Raw genomic sequence first — 26,407 nt, 5'->3', positions numbered from 1 at the left:
GGCCTCAGACACTTACTCACTGTGGGACCCTGGGCAAGTCACCTAACCTGTTTGCCTCAGTTTCCTCATTTGTAAAAAGAGTTGGGGAAGGAAATGGCAATCTATTCCAGTATCATTACCAAGAAAACCCCAAGTAGGGTCAGAAAGAGTTGAACATGAATGAAAATCAACTCAACAACAAACTTCTGTACTTTGGATGATGTACATTAGAATACTCACACAACAATAGAAATAAAAAAGAGACAAAGATGAAGTAATCTCTCTTAGAGTCAATAAGGAGCTATTGACATTTATTGAGTGGGGAAAGGGGATGACAGAATTATGCTTTGAGAAAATCTCTTTGTCAGTTTCGTAAAGAATGGAAGAGAATAGGGAGAAATTTGAGGCTTGGGAGACTAAGAGTCTATTTCAATAGTCCAGGTGAGAGGTTGGTTGGTTGGTTGTTGTCCTTCATCTTTGAAGAGGACCAAAACGACATCACCATGATAAAATGAAATTTCAGTGTGTCCGACTGTGACTGATCAGACCAATATGAGCTCAGAATGTTCTACCATAGGTTGGTCACCAATTGTCCGTGTGAATATTTGGGATGGATAGGTAATGTGGGCCTGAATGAGGCTGTGATGGAAATGGAGTGATGCTGTGGAGTTAAAAATGTCATAATTTAGCAACAGATAGGGGAGAAGGAGAGCAGAAATTCAAGGATGATTGAAAGGGTGTGAACTTGGGTGACTAGAAGGATGGTGCTTCTCTTGATTGAAACAGGCACATCTGGAGGAGGGTTAGATTTTGGGGGAATGTATGAAATATGCAAGAGGGATTTTAACTTATCCATGTTTGGTCACCTTATGCAACTAATTTTTATCCTTCAATAAAATTAAACATGGGGAGAGGAATCGCAGTATCATTACTTACTGGCTATTGTCCTAGAATGCGCACCCCAGAGTATCTGACAGCCTCAAGGTTATCTGGAGATAGGGTATAGTTAAACTGGGAAGAGAGAGACAGTTTTGCCTACACAGCTACCAGTGTGCATTTCTGGGTCTCATTTAGTTTACAATTACTCTGAGAGATTGGGAGTTTGCCCAGCTAGGTGAGGCCAGCAATGAGGGGTGGAATTGGTGCTAGAGGGAGGTTAGTGTTGGCAATAATAGGTAAAGAGGCTGGTGTCATCATGTTGGAGGCAAACTAGCAATAAGTTGTAATAGGGAGGGTGAAATACTAACCATTTTTATCACTCCAATTGGTCGATTAGATATCCTCTGGGGTCATGTTTCACTTGCCAGGGGATAAGGCTTTCAACTTGGAGACCATTGATTAGAGCAAAATTTTGGGCAGCTTGAGATGCAGAATCAGGGGAAGTCAATCATTTTTGCTATAATCTATGGCTACAAGTGGCACCTTTCATTCTGATCAATCATAGGAAGCAGTGTGGTGTAGGTGCAAGAACATTAAAAGTGAAATTGGAAAACTTGGCTTTGAATCTCTACTTGGCTACTATTGTTGTGACCTTTAGAAGACCACTTTAACTTTTGTTGTCTCAGTTTTCACATTTTCAAAATGAGAGGGGTTGAAGTAGGGGATATCTAATGTCCTCATCTCTAATTGTGTACAGGTGTTCAGTTGTTTTTCAGTTGTGTCATATTCTCTGTGGCCTTATTTGGGATTTTCTTGGCAGAGATACTAGAGTGGTTTGCCATTTCCTTCTCCAGCTCATTTTACAGAGGAGGAACTAAGGCAAACAGAGTTAAGTGATTTGCTCAGTGTCACACACTTAGCAAATGCCTGAGGCCAGATTTGATCTCAGGAAAATGAGTCTTCTTGACTCTAGGTGGGTACTCTATCTACCATGTAGCAAGTGCCCATCTTTTAAGGTTAACTCTTTACAAATACTCTTCATCTTTCTTTAAATTGTATTGCCATTCAATCTTACACAATGCAGTCACCAGGTAGCTCTTGTCAAAGAATATCGATGTGTATATGCAACGGTATGCTGGTAAATGTCAAACTACCAGCTCTTAAAAAATGTAAAACCTAAGCAGGGCACATTTCTAAATTTAATCTATGTAGTGAACATTTTCTCCATCACTTTCACAAGTTTAGACAATAAATCAAACCCTGATTTAGAGCTTTTGCTGATTTTTCAGGTATAAATTCTCACACTGACAATTTAATAATCAGCTCTCACAAGCTAACTTTATATATGTGTGTGTGTATGTGTGTATAAACGCAAATGCATGCATGTATGTAAATGTGTATATATATGTATACACACATGCAGGTATATATATGTATGTATACATATACGTACATATATACACACATATGTACATATGCATATACACAAATTGCACAAATGAGGAATCCTAGCCTCAGTGAGATTAAGGGGATTGCCTAGGTTTGTCGATCAGTTGCTCAGCCATGTCCAACTCATGATGATAGATATTAATACAGCACATTTTTCAGTGGAGGGACTCCTCTGTGAGAAAATTCCCTTAATCAATACAAATCATCAACTATTCTGCAACTTATAGTCTTCTTATTGTATGATCTGATTATGGTAAAGGATTAAGTCATGGAATTTTCTCAGGGTCCCATAACCAATGCATATCAGAAGTGGCTGGTCTGTGCCTTGCTTCCCATTTTACGTTTGTAAATCATAATATTTGTATATTTCAGCTCATTTGATACTTCCAACAACCCTGTAAAATAAGCACCAAAACTATCATTTCGAGCAGTCTTTTTTAATAGATGAAGGAACCAGAACTGACAGAGTTTAAGTGACTTACATGATCATATAACTAGTAAGTTTCAGAGGTGGAATTTTTACCCAGGATCCTCAAGATTACAAATCCTGACACTCCATCAGAGGAAAACATTTAGGGATTTCTGTGTGAGACTTTACATAAACTCTATTCAGATTTAAAATAAAAGTTACATGACTTATAGTGTGCTTGATTACTACCACTTTCAAATGAGGCTTTTGACATCTTTACATTTAAAACCCCCTTATACGTAAGAAATTGTCTTCGACTTTATAGAACTGAATGTTCAGCCAGATGAGGGAAGATCACTTGATGACTTTTAATTGATGTTAAACGTGTGGCAAATTGAAATTAGAGTTCTAGAAAGGTACATGTTGAGGTCAGCACTTAATTGGGTAGTAAACCTATTCTTGTTTCCTACATATTGTGAATTCAGTAACTTGCCAGCAAGAAGTTTGACAGATGGCCCTTGTGAATATCAAAGTAATGCTTTCTTATGTGACTGTATTCCATATTTTTTCCTTTTAAAATAGAATCCTAAATTGAGAATTGAGTTTTCTAGCATTAAAAACAACTATAAGAAGGACACGATCCAAAACATATGTTGAACCAAGACTGTCGCCTTAATCCTTAACTGAAAGCTCATTTCTTCAGCTATTACAAAGATGATAGTGAGTTTTTGTTCTCAGCAGATCTAACCATGTAAAACAAGAAAACATCAACCATCTTTTACAGGGATGATAAATAATGGAACGCTATCTAAAGCAGGCAGGTCCTGTTGTGGTCTTAAAATTATTTCCATCTGGACCTCTCATTATTTTATTCATTGTTTGTATAGTCCAGAGAATGTTTTTCTGACTATGAGTATGCTGGTTAGTATAATTAGAATATAGATTATAAATGATAAATGTTGGAGAAGATGTGGGAGAGTTAGAACACTCATTCCCTGTTGGTGGAACTGTGAGCTGATCCAGTCATTCAGGAGATCAATTTGGAACTCTGCTCAAAGGGCTTTAAAAATGTGTATATCTTTGACCCAGCAATACCTCTTCTGAGCTATATCCCAAAGAAATCATAAAAGTGATAAAAGGATCCATATACATCCATATAATAATATTTATAGCAGTTCTTTTTGTGGTGGCCAAGAACTGGAAATTGAGGGGATGCCCATCAATTGGGGAATGGCTGAATAAGTGGTGGTACTTCTCTAAGAAATGATGAACAGGCAGACTTCAGAAAAACCTGGAAAGACTTATATGAACTGATGCTGAATGAAGTGAGTAGAACCAGGAGAACATTATACACAGTAACAGCCACAGTGTGTGAAGACTAAGTTTGATAGACAGTCCTTCTCAGCAATGCAAGGACATAAAACATTTCCAAAGGACTCAAGATGCAAAATGCCATCCACACCCAGGGAAAGAACTATGGAGTCAGAACTCAGAATGAAGCAGGCTATTTTCTTTTTTGTTATGTTTTTTTCTCATGGTTTCTCTCATTGGCTATAATTCTTCTATGCAACATGACTAACTGAAAAATGTGTTTAATAGGAATGTATGAGTAGAGCCCATATAAGATTGCATGCCTTCTTGGGGAGGAAGGGGGAGAAAATGTAAAACTTATGGAAGTGAATGTTAAAAACTGAAAACAAATAAATTAACAAAATTTGGAAAAAATAAATGTTTATTGACTTTAAAAATGTGGATTGTAAGAGCTTCAGATACATAGCAATCTTAAAAGTATAAATATAAGTATATTATATAAAAATATAAAATAGATATAAATATATGAAATATAAATGTAATACTTTTATATAATAAATATAAAATAATCCATAAAATATAAATATAAGAAAGGATAAATATAAGTCAATCACCTAATCAAGGTTTCATTTGGCTCCAGGGGATTGATCATTGTAACATTGGAAGGTCCATTGCCCAAATGAACAGCACCAGAAGACTAAAACTCACCTCTACACCTACAAACCTATGGTATTTTTCTTTCTTTATGCCCCTCATTCCCTCTGTCTTTCCCTTTTTCTCTTCTAGTCTTTTCTGTCTTCCCCTTTTCTTTTTTCTTTTCTCTCCTTTCTTCCATTCTTTTTCTCTCATTCCACTTATTTTCTCCCTTACTTTCTTCTTTTTACTCCATTTCTTCTATCCTCTTTTCCTCCCCAGTTCACATCTACCAATTTTACAATTGAAGTGGAATATCTCCTATTTTTATTATTTGTTGAAGTTCATGGGACTATAGATTTAGAGATGGAAGAGACCTTTAGATTCATCAGGTCCAATGATCTTATTTTATAGACAATGAAACTGAAGCAGAGAGAACTTGTCCAGGTTTGTAAGCTAATAGTGTCTATGGTGGGATTTGAACCCAAGTTCTCCTTTTTACCAAATTTAATGACCCTAATTAAATAAAGTTTTAGTTTTACAAATTTAAATGAAGGGAAATAGAAGGATCAATACCAATATTACCATTGCTTCTAGAAAGTATTTTTTAATGATTTACTCCATTATCCTAAGAACAATAATTTAAATGTCATATGTATTTACCTCATTGAGTTCTGTGTTTTCAAATCAACTTTAGCTTCTCCTGTTTTCTCTACTTGACATTCACTCTCTCTTTCTCTTTTAACAATTTTAGAAGGAAAACAATAATGACATCATTGCTAGGCCATCACCTGGCAACAATGTAGTTATTTAGTTTTTCAGATGGAATTGAATTCAACATTAAGAATCAATTTTTTAAGAAGTGTTGATGAATAGAGAGTGTAGTGTATCAACCAATCAGATCAACAAACTTTTATTAACTGTTTACTTTTTGCCAGATAGTGAAAAGAAAGATGAAAATACTGCCCCTGTCTCTAAGGAGCTCACATTCTAATGGGTGACACAACATATAAATAGCTAAGCATATATAAAATGTGTATTTCTCATAGCCAGGAAGACTTGAATCCATTTCTTTTCTTTGACGTATACTGGTTCTCTGACCATGGGCAAGTCACTTAATCTTTCAATGATTTAGGTAACTCTCTAAGATTATAAATCACAGAGAAGGTGGCAACCTGCCTTGATATAGGGAGTATGCCTAACCAAGCATTCTCTATACCAATGAAACCATAGGGTTAGTCATTATTCTTATCCCTGTTCATCTGGAGGCAAGTCTTTAAAACTAGAGATATGTCCTTAGCCTGTTTATCTTCAACATTTTTTAGATGGCTAGGATAAATGCATAGCTTTCCAGATTTTCAGATAACACATACATGGATGGGGCTAGCTAATATGTTGGGCAGATGTATCTGGATACAATATAGTCTAGTAGTCCCAGCTAGAACAATGGGCCAGATTGGTTGAAGGCACCAAGGATGAATACCCTGAAGAAGATAAGAATCTGGAGGGATGTGATCATTTCTTTAAAATATTTGAAGTCATATTGTGAATGAGGGTGTAGATTTAATCTGCTCAGTTACAGAAAGGAGAAATAGAAGCAGAGTGTAGAATTTACAGAGAAAGATTTAGGATGGATACAGAGAAAATCTTTCTAATTATCATAACTGTCCTAAAGTGGAATGGATTGCTTTGGCAATTAGGGAAATCTTCCACATCCCCTTTATTCAAGCAGAGGTCACATTACCACTCGCTTAGGACATTGTAGGCCTCAATTGGATGAGATATCATACTTTCTCAAGGTGCATAAGCAAATGGCCTTTAATAATTATTCTGGATTGTATGTGTATAATTCATGATGGATTTTTACTGTGGGGGATTGCTCATGGGAAAATTTCAATTAAAAACCAAACATTTTTCAAAGAGTCATCTTTGACTTCCCACTCAGTAGAGATAAAGACAAAAAGATGTCACAAGGAGCCCTCACTCCCCCTGTCAAATACCTTCGTGGCATTTACCGTCTTTCTTATATGGTTAGATTTATAAAGTGATCACCTAGGAGATACTTTCTTTTCAATATTTTGACTACAATTTCAGTTAGCTGCCAGTAGGGTCTTTGGTTAGGGCTTTGTGGTGTAAACAGTCAGGCATCAAACACACATATATTGAACTGAGGCAGAAATTAGTAAGTTTTTACTTATTTATTTTAAAAGAATAGTTTAGTAAAATAGTAAAAAAAAATTCCTAATTTGTTTTATTTGAAAACAGATAAATTCAGGTTACGCATAAGGTGCCAAAGGGCATGAATTTTTATGATTAATTAACAAATTAATAAGTGGTGTACGTGACATTTTGTTACAGAATCAGGGCATTCTAACAGGCTAGTGAAGAATATTGGGAGTGGGGAGAGGAATTCTGTGAGGAAAATGACAGTAATGTGAAATAGAATATGGTTAACTCTAGTTATCTGTAAGTGACTGTAGGAGGAAGGCTTCAGGCTTGTTAAGCCAATGTAACTTTAGCTAGTTTTAAAAGAGATCTGAGCATCTGGGACACCACTAACATTCTGCAAGCTGTCATAATCTTGTCAGGAGGTGGGCGACAGGTAGAGTTCATGCCAAAGGAGGCAGTGACTGAATGACACTGACTGTCAAGGTTATGATTTTAAAAGAAATGCAGTCTTAAGAAATTTGTCCAGAATAGACAGAAATAGAATTATTAGATAATAGTTTTAATTTTTCTGTCATTTTCTGAGTATTCTAGGTATTTAAATTGATTTAATTTACTTGTTTTAATAATTTTTAGAGTACTTTAGGTTTATAAGGAAACACAACTTTTTTTAAAAATGAAGTAGGAGCATCTGGATTATATATCCAGCTGCTTCTACTTCATTAAAAAGTTAGATGTACACATAGATATTTAATATCTATGCCACTTTTCTGTTTCAAACAAACCCTGAAGTACTTTGGATGATCAGGCACAGTTCCTCCAAATACTAAGGTTCCACTAGTGACTGGTGACTGGGGAAGTGAAGATTTATAATATTTTTAGAGATTTATTTGAAGGTTGAACTCAAAATGACAGTAAATCTCTCAAACAATAAAAAAGTAATTCCAGGGACTTCTATAAAGATAGGCAACATTGGAACAGTGAAAACGGATATATGTTCTAGCTCAAGAACTGTGATTCTATTATAATAGAAGAACTGGCCAATGGAGGGTTCAGTCCTTGCATAATGCTCCAGTATTCCTTGTCTGGTTGTAAGTTAGCATGTGGAACCTTGGGAGTCAATATTCAGTCATAATGATTCAGGGTTAGTACTACATGGTGATAATATGATCTTATCATTGTCTTTATAGACCCAAGAAGGGGCAGCCAGATTGCTCAGTAGATAGAGTGCCCAGTCTAGAATCAAGAGAAGCTGAGTTCAAATCCAGCTTCTGATACTTGCTAGCTGTGTGACCTGGGCAAGTCACTTAAACCTATTTGCCTCAGTTTCTTTATCTGTAAAATGAACTGGAGAAAGAAATGGCAAACCACTCCAGTATCATTGCCAAGAAAAAAACCCAAATGTCGCCACAGAGTTAGACACAATTGAAACAGCTACACAACAACAAAATCCCAAGGAACTCATGACTCACTGATCTAGTTGCTGATCTAGAATTGTGTATATGAAAGGTTGGAGTGGATGAACTTTCACATTTTCCTGGAGATTTTTCAGTGAGGATACCTACTATGAGCATTGGGTAGAAAAGGAGCATCAAACTATATTTCCCCACATGTCCTACATGTGCTTGTGTCAAAATGGAACCTGATCCTTTTGTATATTTTGTGTTTATTCTTTTCTGTTCCTCGAAAAGTGAATGTATGGAGAAATGACTGATCAGATCAAGGCCTCCTGAGGTTGTAGGGGAGTTATGCTCACTCTCAGGTAAAATCCTTAGGTTCAAAAAGTTTATAGTAGCAGCATCAGAATCCAGTGAAAAGATAACATTACTGAGCAAGGGAGAACCTCACTCCAAGTGAACTTGGTGAGGATTCTTGAAGGGAAATAATGAAGACTTCCAGGGCCAGAGTGACCTTGGATACTCTGTGTTAGCATGCATATGCCTCATTCTCATGGTACTTTAAGGCTGAGCCCACTCTCCCCAGGGACTTTGCATGTATGTAGGAAAAGAATGTTCTTAGGCATTTGTATCTCTTTTGAGTTGTTCTATATCTAATGCTTTTGATATATCTTCACAGTAAATACACTTTCTTAAAAGTTATTAGTAGAACTATTCTCTTGATTGTTATTAGAGGCTTTAAGACATCATACGAGGGGCTTAAGACTGATAAACCTATAGAATACCCTGACAGGAGAAGCAGACAAGTATCCTTTGTGTTCCCCCTGTTACTCAGTCATTTCGATTGTGTCTGCCTTTTTGAGATCCTCTTTGGGATTCTCTTGGCACAGATATTGGAGTAGTTTGACATTTTCTTCTCCAGCTCATTTTACAAATGAGTAGTTGAGGCAAACTGGGTTAAGTGAAAGCCTAGGGTCACACAATCAGTAAATGTCTGAGGCTATATTGGAACTCAAGAAGATAAGTCTTCCTTACTCCAGGGCCAGCACTCTATCTGTGGCTCCATTTATTAGTAAAAGTAGAAATTGGGAAAGTGTGATCCCCACTTACCAATCAAAGGAGAAGTTGAGCATGTAATCCCAGAGGAGATGCTGTACTATGATCGTATGATCCCTCACTGAGATAGAAGATCCTATTTACAGACTACAAGCTCCTTGAAGACAGGGGATGTTTTTTCATTTTTGTATCCCTAGCTTCTGGCACAGTATCTTCTGTATATTGACTGCTTAATAATTGTTTGTTGCCTTGTTTGGAATTGAATTAAGACAGCAACCCATTCATGTGTTCTCTTCCTGTGAAGTTCATACTTCACTCATCCATATATCATCTGGAAAAATCTACCCACTGGGTTAATTAGTAGCCTCCTTCTATACTTTTTATTTTATGGGTACTAGTGCAATTGGGTTGCCATTATATCAGACCTTCATCTTGATAGATGATCAGTCTACCTCCTTATCTTATCTTATATTTCCTTGATGATATCTCTCATGTCACATATAGATCATCAACCCATAAAATTGAGTGCCATATAAATGCAAATTGGTTTGTTATTATCAATGCCTACCAAATGCTATAGAAAATGTGCTCTTATTATTGTTCTCACGACTCATTTCTGATTTCGTACAAAAGCAGAACAGCAGGTGCAGCAGATAAGCATGCTCCATTTCTAGCACTTAGTTGGCACATACTGTGATTAATAACTGCATTTCGTTGAATTCATTCATTAATTTCCACTATCTCTCTTACTGCCATAGATCATTGGATCATCAGATCCTCACTCTGATTAGTCCAAAAACTGAATACACAATGGTTTTTGCCAATGCAGCAAAATTCTGTTATGTCATAGCTTCTTATGCATAGATTTTGATAACCATATAGTAGACCACTAATGATGGAAGCTTTCTGTGATAGGAGTTAGTCTGTCCTATCTTCCACAAACAACAGCCTTAATCACACTGGCTCCTTAGATTAATGCCCTCTAGTCAATGTAAACTTGTAAGGTTTGTTCGTCCTATTTCTCATGTACTCTAAGGGCATCTAGCTGACCATTTCTAATCTCAATAGAACCCAATATATCTTCTGAAGCTAAGATCAGTGCTTTCAGTGCTGAAAGTAACAGAATTTTACACAATATTCATCCTCTGGACTAAGTTGCTACATTTCCCAAAGACATGGTCATTGCAACCAGGACTTTCATTTTCCTTCCCTTTAAAAGCAAACCAATATCTTTACTTACTGTTGCAAGTGGTATTGTATTTGCTGTTTTCCTGTGAAAACCCTTTCAGCCGGCACTGGAAGCGATGCTGCCAAAACTCTTGGAACCAAGGGTTTCGCAGGTTGGTTTCTGGTCGGAGTTTCAGGTAATAATCATCAAACCACTTTACATCAGGAGACTGGAGCTTGATTGTGATTCCACCAACAGCTTCACGCTGGTATCCCTCTGTCACATCATACCTGTCAGCCCAGCCATCACTGTGAGAGACACACAAAGAGAGGCGATATGTGAACTTAGAGAAGCAGATGTAATCTACTCAAGTGCATTAAAATTACTGGGCAATTTAAGAATACAACAGAGTACAATGTGACCAAGATTTTCTTCTAACTTATAAAACTTCTAACTTGTAAAAATTAGAAGTAATAATAGTAAAAACTGACGTTTATATAGCACTTTGAGGTTTGCATACTGTTTTGCATTTCCTCCAAAAGGTGGGGCACGCTCTTTCCCTATACATACAAGATCACTGAGGAGAATGAGCTCAAACTTAAAATATGAAAGGAGTGAGCCATAGTTAGCAGTTAGTGGAGGTGTGACAATAGAGTAGTTCATGACTCCTTCTTGTAGGAAATCTTTTTCTCCTTCCAGTATCCTCATGAGGTTATGCTGAGCTGGAGCTTCTTCCAGACTATGAGGTTCAATCCCTTCTGGGCCTCCAAAGCCAGCACCAGGGATCATACTCCCCTGAAGCTTATTTTATCTTTCAAGTAGCTATATTTCAGTATTTAGCTTTGTTGGTGTGTGGGCATTCTTATTCCTGTTTATTCACAGTGTTCCCTTGTATGTCTCTCACTGCTCCTGGATGTATGTTTGTCTCCTAGTGGTCCAGCTTTTTGGATAACATGGTTAATAAAGGGCTAATGAGAATGGAACTATGGAATTTCTTTTGGGATAACCTGCCCTCCCCTTGTCTTCTGGTACAGGCATAAGAGTTGGCCTCCTCCAGCACTCCTGGGCCTTTTTACTGATTGACTCCTTCCTTGTTGGATTGTGACTAGTAAAATTTCCCTAATATTTAAATCACCCAGAGGTATGTCTATCCTGTTTAGTTCACATTTGTTCTTTCTTGACCCAAAAAGATTCACATCCTTTAACTGGCTCACATAGTATAAACCATTTTGTTTACATATTTAAAACTTCATCATTTCCTTAAACTGATTACGTATATTAGCTGAGTTAGGGTATGAAATCCCATTCTTTACAAAGGTAAGACATGGGTCTTCCTCTCACTGAACTTGTAGCTATGACAATGAAATGAAATACTCTGCAGGCTCTACAATGCTTCAGAGACTTCCAGGGTAAGCCTATGGAAAGACTTTCTATCTGTTCTCTAAGGTAAGATTAGGGAGCAATCACCAGAACATGATGGTGAAGCTTTTGGCAAGTAGTGAATGAGGCCACTAGTTTGTATATATGAACTCAGAGATCTTTTAAAGTTGAAGACGATGCCATAGAGAAGTCTGGAAAGAGAAACTGAGAAAACTCTTCCTAGAAGTCCTCTGCATCAAAGACACAGGTTATAGAACATAACTTACAATTAATATTCAAAAATTGAAGAGGCAAACTACTGGGCATTCACCATCATCTACAATACTTAACTGGTTCCATGAGAATAAGACATCAGATGAAACAACTCTGTAAAGGACAGACAGTTCATCCTTTAAAACAACTTCCAGAAAAAAATTACATTGTGAGAGGCCAAAACTTTTAAGTCATTTTTATAGAGACTTGAAACTGCCAATAGGATTGGGGAGAGCTGCTTAGCTATGTTACCAGGTGGAGGTGTGCAGATGTTACATACCAGCTCATCAAAAGACCCTGCAAGTATTGCCATGAAGGTGAAATGGAGTGAGTGGGGCTGGGAAGCTTGGACCAAGGACAAGTGGAAAAAAATACACTGACATCTCAGAGGGAAGATAGGGAATGAAACACTTTCCTTCCCTGAAATCCACCAAAATGTAATTTAAGTTCCAGAGAGAGTTGATGATGATCAAATAAGTTTGTACAGTATGTCTCAAAAATAAATTTTAATACTATGTTGTCCATTGGAAAATATAATCCATCTCACTAGAGGAACAGAGCAGTGGAAAATTTCTGATCACTTCATGGCCTGGGAGAGGACAGTCTCTGAGAGGCAGATGTAGCCTAGAGTTTGAAGAGATAAACCCCCTGAAACTCCTTTCCATCAGAGACTGGTTGGACATATCCATCAGTGGGAAACAACACTCAACTGATTGCAGTTGGGTTAAAAGTTTTTAAAGTTTCAAATGTTTTTCCACCTTTTCTCTTTCCTCCTATGCCGGCCTTTTACAGTAGTATCTTAAAAGGGGCTGTTTATAAGTTAATAGTCTATAGAAAATAATTAATTGATCAATCCACATTTATTAAACACCTACTATATGCCAAGTAGAGGGGAAATAAAAAAAACAAAAAGGAAATATATTTAAAAATCTATGTGAAAAGGCAGCATGGTGTAAGAAGAAGCCAGATAATGGATAAGGGGCTATCCACACAGCCAAGAAGGCCAGGGGCCAAATACCATTTTTGATACATACCAACTCTGCGACCCAGTAGCTTCATTTAATTTGTGTGTGTGTGTGTGTGTGTGTGTGTGTGTGTGATTCTCTTAATTAGCTTCTGTAATTAGGTTGGCTTTAATAATTAGCTTGGTCTCCGGGTGTAAGCTCCTGTTTACATGCTGGGACCAAGTTATTTGTTAAGTGCTTGCTCTAGCTCCTAAACTAAACCGACCAACAATATCATATTCCTGAATGCTGACAACACCCCTTTCCTCTCCCTAACCTCTACTCTGCTCATCTGACAACACTAATCAAATCAATGGTTAGCTTCTCTTCCCTGACATTTCTCCATATGCATTGTCTCCCACTATTAGAATGGAAGCACCTTAAGGGGTGGAACCAATTTTTCCTTTGTACTTGTATCCTCATCATTTTGATACCAGGGCTGACTGTACTGGAGATAGGTTGGACATTCATTATATTTGACACTTAGGGTGGGACTTGGTCATATATATTAATGAGTTCAGTAAATTGATTCATCCGTGTTATCATCACTGATGGAACTCCTTCCAAAGTGGTTGGTCTAACACACCCGTGGCCTCCCATCCTCTGCAAATCTTGTTTTTCCCTTCCTGAAAACCCTTCGTGGCTATCTGTGTTTTGGACCTTCCTCTAGGTGGTACTATGGATAGTACTGGACTTGGAATTAGGAAAATGGGCTCAAATCCATTCTCTGGCACTTACCAGCTGTGTGTGACTGGTTAATCACCTAACCTCAGTTTCCTTATGTATAAATGAAGATAATAATAGCATCTTTCTCTTTGATTGTTGTGGGGACAAAATGTGATATTTGCTAAGTACTTTGCAAATATTAAAGCATTATATAAATCCTAGCTAATAGCTAATCAATTATCTATTGCCATCTCATCAATTCCAATAATGCGTGAAGGCTGCCCATTGGTCAAACCTACCTTTTGCTACATAACTGAACCACTCCCTTTTCTGATGTTACATTTCCCTCATGACATCTGTTAGATGTTAATGATATTGTTATAAAATATCATTTCTTGGGAAAGCTTCTTGTGGCATATAGCTACCTATGTTCATACCTTGTTCCCCAAAACAATAGAGATTTCAAAGCAGTTTGCTTTGTCTCATCGTTGCTTTTATTACATTAGTTCATTCTCTAGCATCCCCATGATGTTCCTTTTTAGACTCAGGAGATTTATTTTAAACCTGCAGGTTAAAATGAAGTGGGGTTATTCTAGTCATGCTTTCCCTTCTCTTTGGGTATACTTGTTACCCCACTGCTATGGGAATGTAACTCTCATTTAGCATTCTGGACATCACATAGGCATCATGCAAATGGGGCAGGAACGGTACTTGTCATGAACAGACTTCCTTCTTCATGAAAGCTGGATGTGAAACTACTCTGTTTGTTAATTCTAGTTCATTCTTATGTAAGACTATTATTAAGGATATTATATAAGAAATGTAGGCCTGTAATGGGCCCCATTTGCCCTTCACAATTCATTCATTGACTTTAATGGAAGTTTTGCCTGTACCTTCTCTGGTAGCTAATATTCCCTCAAAAGAAAGTGTCAGGACCTTAAGGTACTAATTTACTCATCTCTAATCATATTCTCCTTTTTTATTATGAGTCTCTCCCCTACATTCACAAGTTAGAATTTTTTTAAACACATTTTGAAATCAATAAGACACATAGTTTGACATAACAGATACAAAGTTGACCATGAATTCAGAATAAAAACATGGACTCAGATTCTGCTTCTTATACAGTGACTACGTAACCATAAGGAAGTCCTGCCATTTTCTGTGTCTCTAGAAGATATTAGAGGATTTATTGATGTGCATTGGTGGAGGGAACTCCCGTACTAAGAATTCCTAACAGTGATGAAAACATAGAAACAGTCCAAAAGGATAACACTACCACCACCACCACCACCACCACCAACAACAACAACAACAATAACCAAGAAAGGAACAACACTATTTTTTAATTAGAATAGAGACCTTAAAAATCCTTATTTTTCCCATGAATTGAAGCACATGTGAGAAACAGAGAGATCTTTGTTATAGACCAGGGGTAGGAAAACAATTCAAATTTGGAAAGGTAAATTTGCCCTGCCTGCTTTTTATACTGTCAGCATATGAATGATGTCATTTAAGGACCTTATGCAGGTTAGGCCTTTATCAGCTAGTTGTTTCAGTTTTTATATTTTTAAGGGATATTGGCCTAAAAGAGATTAAGAAGTACTTGTGGATAAGTTGCTATATCCTAAAGTTTAAGTTAAATACATTCCCGATTAGCTTATATTCATATGAACTTGCCGAAAGAGGATGACTCGTTAAAAGCAATAAAGTAACAATGAAATAATATTTTTAAAAGAGCTTACCTTCAAATTAGTGCTTTATGGTGAAAAACTACTTTAATATGCATTATCTCATTCAATACAATCATCCAATGGCAGCTAGGTGGAGCACTGGATGGGACACTGGGTCTGGAGGCAGGAAGACCTGTGTTCAAATCCAGGCTCAGACACTTTCTATCTGTGCAGCCTTGGACAAGTCACTTAATATCATCAGTTTCCTCATCTGTAAAATGGGGATAATGATAGCAACTATCTCCTGGGATTTTTGTGGGACCAAATGAGGTAATATTTGTCAAGCACTTAGCACAGCTAGGTGATTTAGATCCTAGGTGACTCAGTGGATAGAGTGATGATCCTGGAGTTAAGAAGATTGAATTCAAATCTGGCCTCGGACACTTAATAGTTGTGTGACTCTGGCCAAGTCAATTAATCCTGCTTGCCTCAGTTTCCTTATCTGTAAAATGAGCTGGAGAAGCAAATGGCAAACCACTTTAGCACCTTTGCCAAGAAAACCCTAAATGCTGTCATGAGGAATCAGAGGTGATTGAATAACATAGCACCGTACCTACCACAAAATTGATATTATTTAAATGGTATTATTATTATTAGCAGCAGTAATAGTAGTAGTAGCAGCAATAATAGTCTATACAATTATTCTCCCCATTTTATATATAAGGGAAGGTAAAGCCTAGTGAAGTTAATGAGCATGACTTAGCTAACATAACTAGCAATTGGTAGGGTTGAAACTTTTATCCAGAAACTTGGGCCCTTGAGTAAAAAGTTCTCCTCTCAACACCTTTCAATTTCAGTAAATTCTTGGGATTGTAGAATTTTGAGTTGGAAGGGATATTAGAAAAGTGTACTCTGATTCTATCAGGTCTCCATAGATCTGAAGGTCACAAAGGCAGTATCTCTAAGGATTCCTTTACTACTGCTACCTACCTTTTGCTGCTTACTAACAGAAGAACAGAGTATGTTTACCACATCCCTGTGTCACTTTATCATCATTCATTTATCATCATTCATTCTGTAAACATTTATTATCTACTATGACCAGGTATGGAGATAGGCATTGGAGATTAAAAAAAGAAGATAAAATGAAATAATCTTGCCCTAAAACATATTAATTTACCTGAAAATAACAATAAATTGAATAAAATTATATCTATCTATCTATCTATCTTTCTGTCTGTCTGTCTATCTATCCATACATCTTCCTGGTGGGAGGAATGAGTAATGAATGGGGAAGAGAATGAGATGGGTCCTTTTGAGCTGATTTTTGATTCATGTTTCTATCAGGCAGAGGGTATGCTTTCTTACAATGGGTGAATGGATTGTGGGAAGGCACAGAACCAGGGAAGAATGTCACATTAAAGCACATGAAGGTAACATGCACAAAAGCCTGGAAAGATACATGACAGCATCAAATACTGCCAAGCAGTCAAAAAGAACATAGATTGTGGAGAAGTTATCAAATTTACCAATCAAGAGATTGTTGGTAACTTTGGAGAGAACAGTTGAGTGATGAGTTCTAAAGTCAGATTCAAAGGGGTGAGAAGTGAGTGAGTGGAGAAGAAGTAGAGGTAATGACAACAGAAAATTCTTTTCTAGAAATTTGGATGTGGAAGTGAGTGGAAGGGTGATTGCTTAAAGGAATGGTAGGTTCTAGTGAAGGGTTTTTTATGAATGGGAGAAAACTGGGCTTTTTTTAAGCAGTAGAAAAGGAGCTAATGTATTTTTGTAGTTTTCAAACTAGGCAAGGAGAAGGGATTATGGAAGGGAAAATCTCCTAAAGCAGATAAGATGTGACTGGATCCAGATCTCAAGAGTATTTGGAAGAAGCAAGAAGGGCCAGCTCTTCCTTAGAGACTGACACAATGGAGGACAAAATGAAGAATGATCCTAGAAGGTTACCTTTTACTATTTCAGATTTAAGAAATACTCTCAGAACTAAAGGAGAAAGACCTCTGACTCAAAATCATGAACATAAAGTGAAAAAAAGATATATAGTAACTACTGTGGAATGTTTCTGACGAGCAGATACAGGAATGAATGATTTTACTGTCAAAAACCCTTTTACTTCATCCTTAATTTATTTTGTTGTCCCATGTATACCTCAGCACACACACAAAAAACATTTAGTATAACTTGCCCATTCTATCACAAATCATTTTAATCTCCCACATTTCCATCATGGAGATAACACTCAATTGTTTAATATTCCCTGAAACCTTTTTTTCTTTTTTTCCCCCACCAATCTCTAATTCGTAGGTTTCTCCAAAACTCATCTTATACTTAAAAAATCCATCCATTCCTTATCTTTTCCAGGTAATTTTTAGCTTTAATTCTTACCCAACTTCCATCTAGCACAACTGGTATTTTTGTAAAAACTAAGTGGTAAGTTTTATTTTTGTGACCCCTGTATCTAATCACTCTTTTTATTTCATTCAGTTCATGTTTTTATAAAATGAAGAATAGTTGTTGGCACGCATGAAATGACAAGCAACAATGATAACAGAACACTATAGGCTTGGCACTATAGGCAATTATTCCCTTATTATGTAAATACCATCTGTGATTATGGAAATTTATAGTTAGTATTTTTATCATCTATTGTATTAGCCCACTGGCACATGAGATAGATTAATGGTCACAATAGTTATTAAGTGAGCACAGAAGATTTTGTATATAACAACGCTGACTATCTAAATCAGGTTTTTAGCAGTGTAGGTACTTACTGAAAAGGAAATAAAAGTTCTTAAAACATCGCAATGAAGCAACATAATTTTTCGCTATCTCAATTCTAAACAAGCTTTAAATTCTTCTCCACCTGGATCCTGGTTGGTGATATGAATGAAGCCTATCTGTCCCTCTTCTTTTAATGGCTGCTATAGAAAACAACAACATCCATGTTGTTTTATAATCCCATAACTCTGGCTGGTGCTGAGTTCAAGGAGGATGTTCTCTTTAGGTTGCAAGGTGAGGCAGAGCCATCAGTATTCAGGGAAGGCATCGTAGGCAAGATGAGGGATTGTAAAGTCATCCATGAGTTCTGATCACAAGTATGAGATGTAACTGCAAGTTCAGTGCCCTTCTTAGAAGAGACCTTATATAATGATGAATATCTAATTTGGTAGAAACAGCTGATATTGGAATCCAAAGACATGACTTCGAATCTTAGCTCTAGCATTGGCTACTGGTCATTTAGTTTCTCTAGGCCTGCTTCCTTCTCTGTAAAAGGAAGGGATTGAGCTAGATGATTTTTGAGGTCCTTTGTATTTGTATAGGTCTAAATCTAAATCTATAAACTTCTGTACATATTATACAGTTACTCAGTTCCTCTGCTCCCATATACATACACATGGTAACACTGTTGCTTGCTTATAATATTCCTAAAATTTGTAAAAGGTCTCCTGCACATACAATGCAAGAGAACCATCATATAGGTGAGTGAGAAGCCAAGGGCAATTGCTAGATCATGGAGACCCAAGACTTATTTGCGCTGCATGTGATAACTTACAAGGCTAATCATAAACCATGCCGCCAAGATTTACAAAATCCCTGTAGTCAATTGTGATGCCCACACGTCATGAGGTGATGAATGGGGCACAGGATAATACTCTAGAAAAGGGGCAATGAGCCTAAATTATAAAGGGACAAAGATTAAACCATTATGGTGCCATCTTTTTCTTGGAAGCTTATTGCCTTGTGTCCTAACAGTACCACACAGTCTCCAGAGAGTCTTTTTCTTCTGGGGACCTTGAATCACAAACAACATAAGGTAGGTGGGGGTGGGGGTGGCAAGCAAGACAAAGACAGCTGCATTATTTAAATAAATTTCAGTTGTAATAAGCCATAGTAGCTCATTGATAATTCTATGCCCTGAGCTATATATAGCATGGTAACATCATTACATCTTACAGCCAAAAATGTTCTCAGCCGCAGAAGATTAGAACATTAAGATCTAGACAGCAATTTCAACCAACTCGATCAAAAACATTTCTCTTTGCTGATGATGGCATGTGCACAAACACTTCTTTCTTTTCACCTCATCTTTTTCCATTCATTATAAAGAGAGAAAACACTACTATTGTATGCAGTAGTTTTTAATTATTTTGGAAGGGTGAATTGACTGTCATTTTCCAGAATGAATCTCTCCCCATTTTCTACCTGATGCCATTAAGGTTAATGAGTATATTCATTAGGCTGTAGCCCAGTATTTTTTTTTTTTTTGAAAAATCTGTTCACAGCCCACATAATTATCATGGAAACTGCTGTTCATCCCACATGTAATTACCATTCTGCCAAATCTCTAACTGATAGAATTTTAACAGATATTTTGGGACTTTTTTTTGTAAGAGTGGGAGTTTGCTGACTGCTTAAGTATTTTTATATAATATATTTTTTAAAATGGAGTAGGTCTTAGAAACTCTAAATACAAAATTTTAAAAGTATCTAAAGATATTGAGGTTTCTAATAGAAGTCATCTGTGTAATCACTAGTAAACACCAAAGAATTACTTAATTCAAACAGGTGCTTGGGGTGGAGTAGAATAGGTAACTGACTAAAATCATAATCTTGATGTATTTCATCCAAATTTTCTTGGATTCATTTTGTAGATGAAGGTAGCTTGGAGGCACTGTAGTGCACAGAACACTGGGCTTGGGGTAAGAAAGACCTGAGTTTAAATCCAGATTTGGAAACTTACTAGCTGTGTGACCCTGGGGAAGCTGCTTAACCATTGTATGCCTCAGTTTCTTCAACTTTATAATGGGGATAACAATAATACTAAAAGACAACATTTACATAGTGCTTACTGTGTGCCAGGCACTGTGCTAAGTGCTTTGAAATTACTATCTCATTTGGTCTTTACACCAACTCTGCAATGTAGGCGATGTTATTATCTTCACTTTATAGCACAAGAAACTGAGGCAAACACGAGTTAAGGGACTTGTCCAGGGTCAAGCTATAATAATAGTTCTTACCTCAAGGTTTTTGTCAGGATTAAATAAAATATTTGTAAAGCCCAGTTCCTGGCACACAGTAGATGCTCAATAAAGATATGTTTCATTCGCGCCACCCCCCCCCCCCAGGCATGATGGTCTGATTTTATATGCAAGGACAAGCAAAGATGAGAATTAATGGAATTCTAGTTATTTTTGACGCTCACATTTTCTTTCCTGTAAATAAGAACAAAACATTTGTTTCCAACTATTCTATCCATATACTGTGAAAATGTCCTTCTATCTAACATTGAAATATTCTGGCAAACATACAAATGGTAATTTAATAGAATACAGTCTTACATCTACATTTAAAGAAACATTTTATTCAATAGACTTTACTTAAATGTGGGAGGATGGGGGGACTCATTCATTTGAATACTTTTCAATGACAGGAAGCTCATTATCTAACAGGGTAGTAGGTTCCAACTTTGAAGGTTCTATGAGACAGAAAATGTTTTCTCTTAAAAAGGAAAAGTGGCTAGTTTCACATGATTTTTTTGTCAATTCATTCCTGTTTCAATAAATCCTTTGTAGAACATTTGATTCTTGTTGTTCATGAAGAATGATGTCTACCTCATTGATTTGCAGCTTACTAGATCTAGCTAATCCCTAGTCCTTTTTTTTTAATCATGGTATTTTCCCATTTCCTATCCCTTTCTATTTCTGGCATATTTGCTGTTCACCATGAATGCTCAAAAATTACTCACAGTGGCCTTTGTGATTATATGTCCCAGTCCTTTCACTATTAGGATATGTATTTTTGGGAACCTGGAGACATGAATAAATCAAAAGCAACTGGGAACTTTTTTTCCTATCTCCCCACTTGCCTTGGACTTTAATTCCCTCTCAACCATCTTTGTCCTACTTAGGATCTATTTGAAGATCATCCTCTTTTATAAGTAGATTCAGAATAGTACTTATGCTTCCTTTTTGTCATTTATGAATATAATAATAGTGAATATTCATATGGTGCTTTAAGGTTTTCAAAGCATTTCATGTATTTTGTCTTATTTAATTTGATTCTTTTAACAATCTTGTGAGGCAGGTACTATTTTATCCTATATGACATATGACAAGACAAAAGTTGAGTTGAATGATTTGCCTAGGGTCATGTAACTACTGAATTGGGATTCACTCATTAGGATCTTCTTACTTATACAGTTACCACTTATAGTGCCACCAAACTGCCTCTCTATGTGCGTGTATACATATATGTATATGTATATATGTGTGTATACACATGTATGTATGTGTATATATACACATGTGTATATAGTGTGTGTATATATATAGAGACACACACACACACACACACACACACACAGAAATTTTGGATGTTACTTAAGCTTTTTCAGTCTCAGTTTCCTCATCTCCAAAATGATGGGGTTGGAATTGAGAACTCTAAAATTACTTCCTGTTTTAAATCTATGATCCTATGATCCTTTATTTTTCTCATCTCTCTGAACACAGCTATAAGTGATCACATATTTATTCTTCACTAAACCTTACCTTGAAAGTCTAATATTAATGTCTCATCATAACATGGGGATTACCATGTATTCACAAAGACTTGGTCAATAAACACAATCTTTGGGAGACCCAAAGAAGATGGAAAGGTTTTGAGGATGAGCTTGACAGCATCTGAGACTATCTCCATTTCAGTAGAGATTTATCACAAGAAAGACATACAACACTAGTTGACGTGTTTCTTCTCTTTTATAGATTATGGGGGAAGAATGTAACAGGCACAATTATTTAAGAAAATGACAAAAATTCAAAATCATCTTATGTAGCCTTTTTAAAAAATTTCTACTGTCATAGTTCTAGAAAATGGATTGAAAACTACTCTTCTTTTCCCTAATCACTTTTTGGAGAGTTTGTAGAGATTTTAGAACAACTGTAAAACTAATTTAACTATTGCTATTCTTAAGATAAAACCTTTTGATCAATGACCAACAAACTGACATTGTTAGAGGAGGAGCATTCTTCCTTCTGAAGGAAAAAATTAAGTAATTACGCACGTCACTGTTATTTCCATGCACGCTAACACATATTCTGTGATGTGGTGAATACAGCACTAGATTTGGAGTCAGGAACATTGGATTAACATCCTGTCTTGGATGTTGATAGTGATGTGACACTGGGAAAGTCATAATTTTCCTGATTTTCAGTTTCCTTATTCTTAAAATGATGACAATAATAAAATCTACCATGTAAAGTTGTTGGGATCAAAAGAAATAATTCATGTAAATTGCCTTAAAAGCATTAAAGATCTATATAATTTCTATATATAAATTATATATTTGGATATATAAATATATACCTAAATTACTATGAATATATACGTATATAATTTCAAACCAAGTGCTTTAATATATCCATTTAATTGGTAGGATACAGCCCTTTCTCAAAGTTCTTCAGAAACTTTTGAGGAATTTCAATTGTGGGATAGAGCAGAAGGTAGGATAAGCAAAGAAGGAAGCTATATACATTGTAATATACAATGGCAAAGGAGGAACATCTTTTTCTTAAAAATAAACCATTTATGCTGGAAAATTGTCATAGTAATTTAAAACTGTCAAGTCATGCAAGTCAACTGAAGGTTCAAAGCTTCTCATATCACTAATAACTATACAACTGTAAATTAAAGTATACTCATAAGATTGGTAAAGATAGGGGAAAAGGGAAAATACCAAATGTTGGAGGGTTGTGCAATGACATGTCCATTAACATGTGAGAAAACAGGTCCGCTCAAGGATTCACCACATTTCTGGTAGACCTGTGAATGGGTACAACTATTCTGGAAATCAATTTGGAAATACACATGAAAAGTCACTAAACAGTGTGTGCCATTTGGCCCACCTCTAAAACTGCTAAGACAATACCCAGAAAATATAAAAGCAAGAAGAAAAATACCTTTTATGTACAAAATAAATATGGCAGCTCATTTATGGAGGCAAAAATTAGAAATTAAAGTGATGCTCATCCATTGAAAATAGCTGAGTTGTAGTACATGAAGGTGACAGTATTTTAAGAAAGGAAGAAATAGATGATTTCAAAGAAATATGAAAATTGAACTGGTACAGAATGGGCTAAGCAGTGTCAGAAGAAGAAATAGTATTATGACATTAATATTATAAAAATGAATAATTTAGAAGGCTTTTATAAACTGAAGAATGAAATAAGCAGAACCAGGAGAACAATTTGTATAAAGCAACCGTAAAGACAAATAACTTTGAAATCTGTAAGAACTATAATCAGTACAATGGCCATCCAAGATAGTAGGGGACCAATGATAAAATATGTTGCTCACCTCCTGACAGAGAAGGAATCTAATTAAGTTGTAGAATGAGATTTTGTTCCCACAATTTATTAATTCATTTGTTTTCAGTTTTCAACATTTCAACATTCTCTTCCATAAGTTTTAAATTTTCTTCCCCTCCTTCCCCACTCCCTCCTCAAGATGGCATGTAATCTTACATGGACTCCACACATACATTCCTATTAAATACATTTTCACATTAGTCATGTTGTATAGAAGAATTATAGCGAACAGGAGAAGTCATGAGAAAAAAAAAACATGAAAGAAAATAGTCTGCTTCATTCTGTGTTCTGACTCCACAGTACTTTCTCTGGAAGTGGATGGCATTTTGCATCACGAATCCTTTGGAAATGTTTTAGGTCTTCACATTTCAGAGAAGGGCTAAGTCTATCAAAATCAGCCCTTGCACACTGTGGCTATTACTATGTGTAATGTTTTCCTGATTCTGCTCATTTCACTCAGCATCAGTTCAATAAGTTCAGGTTTTTCTGAAGTCAGACTGCTCCTCATTTCTTATAGCACAATAGTATTCCATCACATTTCTATACCACAACTTGTTCAGCCATTCCCCAATTGATGGGCATCCCCTTGATTTCCAGTTCTTGGCCACCACAAAAAGAGTTGCTCTAAATATTTTTGTGTATGTGGGTCCTTTTCCCATTTTTATGATCAAGGATGAGACATTTTAAACATAGCCCATGAGGAAATTTGCTTTGCTTGACTTTGTATATTTGTCACGAAGGAAGAATTCATTTTTATTGTTTAATTGGGTAGGGAATGTGACACAAAATAATTTCTGTTAATTAAAAAATTAAACTTTAATACCAAATTTAAAAAAATCTATTTGTGCATTCAGTAAATATTTGTATAATACTTTTAAGTCTGTATATATCCTGATTGTAATCTTCCCTCTTCAAATAAATTATTCTAGTTAAAATTCAAAGTGGTCTAGATGTGGCAGAGGAAAAGAAGTGAAATTTGGTGCTAGATAACTCAAGAAGTGGCAATGCATTTGAGAGTATAGGAATGACGATCAGAGGGTAACAAATTTTTGACCTTAAGAAAGCTAGCCCAGGATTGAGATAGTCCCTTTTTCCCAGAAATTAAATTGTTGTAGTCCTCAGAGAAATCTGGAATTAGCTGCATCCCCAAGGATACTTTTACAGCAGCTGCACACTATAAACCCTGCTGACCTCATCCATTTCACACTCTAAGATTGAAAAGGGAAAGGTTAGCACAGGCAATCCCCAGCACCACACAATGTGTCTCTATACAAAACTGTTGTTCCATTTCTTTCACCAACTGAATATTTATTTTCCTTAATGAGCTTCTCTTTTGGGACCAGATACTCCAGAGAATATTAAAACTATTGGAGACTCCACCTTCCTGTCAATTGTTTAATCAGATTTAAAATTAGCTAAGATCAGTCTCAGGGGATGGGGATTGTCATTAGAGATTGGACTGGAAGTAGAGTTACCAAAAACCTGGAATTGGATTAATTTTAAAGATTTTTTTTTATCTCCAAAGGCAGGGGGAAGGAATGCCAAGTTTGGGCTTTCTGTGTTATACATGCATTCCAAAATATGTTGGTGATCTTCCTCATCCTCCTCCCACTAGAATTTGAATTCTTTCTGCTCCTGCACTCGGATACATACGCTTTCCTTTATCTAGTCAAGGACAGGCCACCCTGCCGTTTCTGGCCATTTTTAAACCATGCTCTGGTATTAACTCCCAATTCTTTCAATCAGTCTTCTTTAGGATGTAATAAGTTCCTTGAGGGCAGGTATGGTCTTTATATCCCTAGCACTTATCACATGCCTGCTACATGGTAATCACTTAATAAGTGCTATTTCATTTATTCACTCATTCATTCATTAATTCATGCATTGATACACGGAGTTAAGGTCCTGTCTTTTTTTTTTTTTTAATTTACGGAATCCCTGTGCCTGGAGACAAGAAGACTCAAGTTCAAATCTGGTCTGACATGCTTACTACTGTATGACCCTGGGCAAGTCAATTAACATTGTTTACCTCAGTTTCTTCTTCTATAAAATAAGCTAGAGAAGGAAATGGCAAACCACTCCTGTATCTCTGCCAAGAAAACCCCAAATGGGCTCACAAAGAGCTGGATATGACTGAAAATACTAGTGAGCAGCAGCAGAAGAGAAGGAAAAATTAGGGAAAATGAAGAGGAGGGAAAGAGGAGACATGCAGCATAGGGTAGACCCCTCACCTCACTTGATTCTCGTTTCTTTTCCTCTTGCTCAATTCAATTCAACAAACATTTGTTAAGTGCCTAAAACTTATGGAGAGGACATGTGGCCTAATGACTTGAGGTAAGACCTTTGCATTGGCAAGACTTGTGTTCAGTGTCCCACGCAGATGTCTTAGACTACAAACTGCAAATCAGTTTTTAATCAAGCATCTGCATTGGTGGAGTCAGCTTCCTTAACATGAACTCCCTTCTCCATGAAAGGAGGTAAAATAGATGGAGAACCTGTCCTAGAGTCAGTAAGACTCATCTTCCTGAGTTCAAATTCAGCCTCAAACACTTAATAGTTGTATGACCCTAGGCAAGTCACTTCACCCTGTTTGCCTTCGTTTCCTCA

The 26,407-nt window shown here is 36.4% G+C and overlaps 1 protein-coding gene across 2 annotated transcripts in view; it reads right to left on the bottom strand.

The window, feature by feature from the left end:
• The window catches only part of GRM5 (glutamate metabotropic receptor 5), a 661,865-nt gene that overhangs the window by 172,876 nt on the left and 462,582 nt on the right, over positions 1–26,407 (bottom strand). For both annotated transcript variants that reach the window (XM_072616794.1, XM_072616795.1), the window contains exon 3: positions 10,520–10,755. In XM_072616794.1, the coding sequence (XP_072472895.1) occupies positions 10,520–10,755 (236 nt within the window). The remainder of the gene's footprint in view (positions 1–10,519; positions 10,756–26,407) is intronic.

This window comes from Notamacropus eugenii, chromosome 5 (assembly GCF_028372415.1).
Source record: "Notamacropus eugenii isolate mMacEug1 chromosome 5, mMacEug1.pri_v2, whole genome shotgun sequence".
In the NCBI taxonomy this organism is placed as follows: domain Eukaryota; kingdom Metazoa; phylum Chordata; class Mammalia; order Diprotodontia; family Macropodidae; genus Notamacropus; species Notamacropus eugenii.
The sequence above is the reverse complement of the archived record's forward strand: the minus strand, read 5'-3'. Positions and strand labels throughout refer to the sequence as shown.